Genomic DNA, 5,059 nt, shown 5'->3' with positions numbered 1-5,059 from the left:
TGGAGCTCCTGATCACGTGGATGTTGTTTTATTTTATTTAGGATTTAATTGTAATATAGTGAAGTAAACGTAGGATGGTGACATTAAAAGACACATGATTTTGGTAACAGGACTGAGAAAAATGCATCCATCTCCCACTTTGAAACCTTGTAAAAAATGAATAAAGTTACATGAGATTGACCAATATACATTTTGCATAGTGAAATATGTGTGTTATTAGATTCAGTGTTGAAAAAAGATAATAAATTAGTTTAATTTTTAAAAGTTACAACAGGCAAATGTCACCTTTCTAAAACGACTTGCTGACGGCACACCTTAATGCTCATTGGTTTAAACAACCGTGATGTATTCTTATCAAATGTTTGATTTTAAAACTCTGATATCATGTTTTATGTGTATAAAATATGTGTGAATATTCCCAAACTCTCTGACAGTGCGATCTCTATATGGGTTATGTGATGCCATTTTTATTTAAAAAAAAAATAATATATATATATATATAAAAACACATGCTGTATTCAAAAAAATATTGATAAACACGTATTTGGAATGGAATAAAATAACAAGTAGCCTACTTTGGGTGTCTTGTTCATTATATTTATTTTCATATAAAAGCAACAGAACTTAAATTACATCCAGTTCATTAGCAACACCGTGCACGAGCGTGAATCCCGCGATATCCGCCTCTTGGGTGTCAGATCCACTGCGAGAAGAGAGATTCACTGCTGCCGCCTACTCTCGACTTCACTTCAGGCGAGGCGCATCTCAAACAAGCCTAATCTTTGTCGCTGGAATCTTATCGCATCGCGTCTGGTTAGGAGACGGTGTAAGGCTGAGGGCATATCACGCCTTTACCCTGCTCTTTCCCTATATGTTGATAAAAAACTATTAAATCTAGTGACTCTTTGATATTCCGCTTTATTTGGAAACATAAAACGGAATGTGTTCAAAGAAAATCTTTGATAAGAAGGAAGGTGGTCTTAACGCTTTAGATTTTCAAACTATCAACAAGATTAACTGGTTTGATCAACATTTACTCACTATTGACCGGTAAGATCCTCAGAGAGGAAAACCAACTGAAGAATGGAAAGAGTGTGTCAGTGAAGGTGGTTGTGAATGTGTGTAGATGTGTGTTAGTTACAGGATCAGAGAATGACACCGTTCCACTGTCATAGTCCAGATCAACTCTCACACGCTCAAGATCCTGTTCAACAGGAAAACCAGACCACTCATCCAGTCCATACGGATTCACACTCCAGACATCAGAGTTAAAGAAATCACGTCCCTTCCTCTGGTTTGATTCTGTAGTTACTCCAAGACTCCAGTATTCACTCTCTTTAACCTCCACATCCCAGCTGTGTGTTCCTGAGTTAAAACCCTCTGAACCCAGAACACAGTAAAGAAAGTCAAATCTCTCTGGATTATCGGGAAGAGGTTCTTCGTCCCAGCTCCATGTCACACTGGTCAGATCATCAGACAGGACGAGACGTGGATGAGCAGAGTTTGGATCCAGAATCACAGGAGCTGATGAGACACAATCAACAGATGCTTTTATTCTGATGTTCATATAATGATCAAGAGTGAACCGAACACAGATTATTATGAATTATGACACTCGTCCTTTTGATCAAACACATCAGACATTTTCCTCTGATCACTGTCAGTGTTTTTAGTGTCACACTCATTTTTATTATCAGTGTTTAACGGCATCAGCGACAAACATTAAATGTGTGATTCAAAAAGATGAGAAGTTTATCATCATCTTTTTACCACTTTAATTCATTTGACTTTTATAACTGTTTTAATTCCCCAGGCTTTTATTTAGTTTTAATTTTCTATGCAACGCACTTTGAATTGCCACAGTGTGATTATTTTAATTTGTTTCTATGTAAAGCTTTTTTGAATAACGGTTTTTATTTTTCTTGCTCTCATTTTGTGATTATTTTTATTCCTTAAAGCACTTTGAATTGCCATAGTGTATGAAATAAACTTGCCTTGATCCAAACATTTGTTTCACAGAGAAACTGATATTTTGGAAAAATATTTTGCTTTAAAATACTTTGTTTCTGTCTGATGTGTTTGACTTCTGATCAAGTTCATTAAACTTAATGCGTGTGTGTTTGTTTTAAATAAGAGTGAATGAACAGCGCTCTCTTCCTCTCTCACTGAACCTCTATTCGCTCCTACAGCGCCACACCAAAAATGGCTGCCACTGGTGTGTGTGTGTGTGTGTGTGTGTGTGTGTGTGTGTGTGTGTGTGTGTGTGTGTGTGTGTGTGTGTGTGTGTGTGTGTGTGTGTGTGTGTGTGTGTGTCACTGCTGTATGTGTGCTTGGCTAGATGTCACACTTTCACTTTCTTTAAAAATTCTTAATTAGTTCTCAAAATATACCAATAACAATCATTGTATGCCTTTAATCGAAAGAAAATATACTTCCATATTCAAATTATTTTAATATATTGATCATAACAGGATATAATGATAGCTAGGTTTTGAAGTCTTCTGGATTGTACATGTTCACGGTAAATCTGAACAATATATTTTATAATAGTTAATGTTTTATCTTAAAAAAAAACACATTGTAACTTTTGGAATACAAAATAAGTTATAAAATTACAATAAAATAATTGTATCAGTGTTGTGAATCTGGTGGCACATTTCTGTGGAGATTATAAAATTAATAATTTTCTTCATAAACTCAAAAGACTGTCAATAGTTCCTCTAGTAACACATTATAATGGAAACGTTTTGAGGATCTTGAAATACATATTGAAGTTCTTGAGTTCACAATATATTTGAGCTTCAATGTTTCAGTCTGAAGAATAACAAATGAAGCCTCAATTATATTTTCACCTTTACTCTGTTGATTTGTTCTGGACTAGATAAAGAAAAGAGAAACATTCTCAAATTTTTTTTAATATTCATTATGTGCCAGAACTCGTATGATCTTCACTTACTAAAATCTAAAATAATCTAGTGCTTTTGTGTCATGATAAACCCATGCATGATTTCCAGTGTGTAACCGCACAGATCTTCCGCAGACTCACTGTTTTGGACGATGTCCTGCATCTTCTTCCAGACTCTGAACGGCAGGTTGCCCAAGTATCGTGACACATGAATCAAAGCTCCAGAAGCCATCTGTGGATCCGGCTGTGAGATCTGGACTCTGGAAGAACATTCAGGAGTCAGAACTGCAGTGGACCAGAACCAGAGAGACCAGAGACACCAGCAGATCACTCACCTTTCCATTGAGACTGGAAACTCCTGCAGAACAAACACACCATTATCATCAACAACTCAATCAATCAATCAATCAATCAATCAATCAATCAATCAATCAATCAGACCTTCAGAAAGCAGACGTCATTGGCTTTCATCATCTCCTCCATGTCTTTGATTGTGTGTGAAAGATCTGAGATGTGTGTGTTCATCTCCTCCAGCTTCTCCTTCATCATCTGCTTCTTCTGCCCCTCTTCCTCCCTCAGTGCAGTGATTGTAGCTTCTTCTTCGTCTCTGAGGAACTGATGAAGCTTCTCAAACTGCTGTTTAATCTGACGCTCTGTGCGCTCAGCTTGAGACTAAAATCAAATCACATTCACTTCAATAATCTCAAAGACGCTACTGATTCTGGAGCAGCGTGAAGAGTGAGTGGGGACATGTGGATTAGTGAACTACAACTTTAACTTTCTGAAGTACTAGCACTGTAGTAGTAGAAGTTCTGTGTCTGTAGTGTGTAAATACAAATTAATCTCATAATATAAATGAAATGAAAAAGTCAAAAGAATAAATCCTCACCTTGATGTGTCGAACTGTTTTCTCAAACTCTGCTTCAATGTTTTCATTGTGTTGAAGTTTCTCTTGTAAGGACTTCAGTGCAGTATTGAGCTCCTCCTGGAATTTAAAGAGAAAATCTATAAGACACCAGAGATTAAATATAGAATCAGAGAGATTTTTATGTAATACATAAGCTTAAAGGAATAGTTCACCCAAAGTTTTTAATTCTGTCAATAATTACTCACATCATGTCGTTTCAAACCCGTAAGACTTTTGTTCATCTTCGGAAACAAATTATGATATTTTTTATGAGAGATTTCTGTCCCTCCATATACAGCTACACAACTACCACTTTGACACTTAAATAAGTTCATAAACAGATCGTAAAACGAATCCATATTGAGCGGTTTAGTCCAACATTTTCTAAAGAAACTCGATTGCTTTATATCGGTTCCCAACCTTTTTTCCAGGAGACCCCTATTTAACATTCAAAACCTTAATGAAATGTGGTCTGAGCTTCACAAACAAAAAACACAGAGGCTGAATACAAAAAAACCCACTTTCTGTAACAGAATTTTAATTTTTAGGTGAATTATTATACTTTAAGTGTTTATTCTTATATTAAAAATCCATCTTACCTTACATGATGAAACCACTTCACCGATGGGTCTGAATTTATGATTGTCGTGTTTCTGTGAGTTAATACACACGACACACACAGGCTGTTTGTCCTCCAGACAGAAGAGTTTGAGTTTCTCACTGTGTAAACTGCAGATCTCCTCAGATCCTGATGAACGACTCTCATTTCTCTCCTTCAGGAACGACTCACACAAGTTCTTTAACACAAGATTACATGGAGGATCATCTCTTGAGGATCTTCTCCTGCACACAGGACACTCCTGAGTTTTCCTAGTTCTCCAGAACTGTTGAAGACACACTTTACAGAAACTGTGACTACACGACAGAAGAACAGGAGCCTTGAAGATTTCTTGACACACGGGACAAGAAATATCATCTTCAGATAGTGAAGCCATTTTCTCTGTTTGAGCTCCAGCAATCTGAACTTTACTTTCACTTTCTGAATCAAGGTTTCCAAAATGAAAAATCACAAGAGTCACAGATATCTGTTCAGAAACAAACGTTTCCAATCCTTCTTGAAAGTGTTTCCTCTTAGTTCATCATCGATTGCTGATTCTTCATTGCTTTAGTCGACATTAAAGTCAGTGTGACAGAGACAGGAATAAGTCAGTCTCTTCCTGGTAAGTGTTGTAAGAGGGTGGAGCTCC

The 5,059-nt window shown here is 36.5% G+C and overlaps 1 protein-coding gene across 1 annotated transcript; it reads right to left on the bottom strand.

Annotated features, from left to right (window-relative positions):
- Positions 1-578: 578 nt before the first annotated feature.
- On the bottom strand, positions 579-5,051 carry LOC307000669 (nuclear factor 7, ovary-like). Its single transcript, XM_079616440.1, has 6 exons — positions 4,412-5,051; positions 3,795-3,890; positions 3,347-3,577; positions 3,241-3,263; positions 3,047-3,165; positions 579-1,524 (listed from the first exon to the last, which is right to left on the bottom strand). The coding sequence occupies exons 1-6, from the start codon at positions 4,805-4,807 to the stop codon at positions 1,034-1,036; spliced, it is 1,356 nt and encodes a 451-aa protein (XP_079472566.1). The 5' UTR covers positions 4,808-5,051; the 3' UTR covers positions 579-1,033.
- Positions 5,052-5,059: the final 8 nt, after the last annotated feature.

Source organism: Phoxinus phoxinus (assembly GCF_949152265.1).
Source record: "Phoxinus phoxinus genome assembly, chromosome: 1".
Lineage (NCBI taxonomy): Eukaryota > Metazoa > Chordata > Actinopteri > Cypriniformes > Leuciscidae > Phoxinus > Phoxinus phoxinus.
This window is presented reverse-complemented; position numbering and strand designations above follow the sequence as displayed.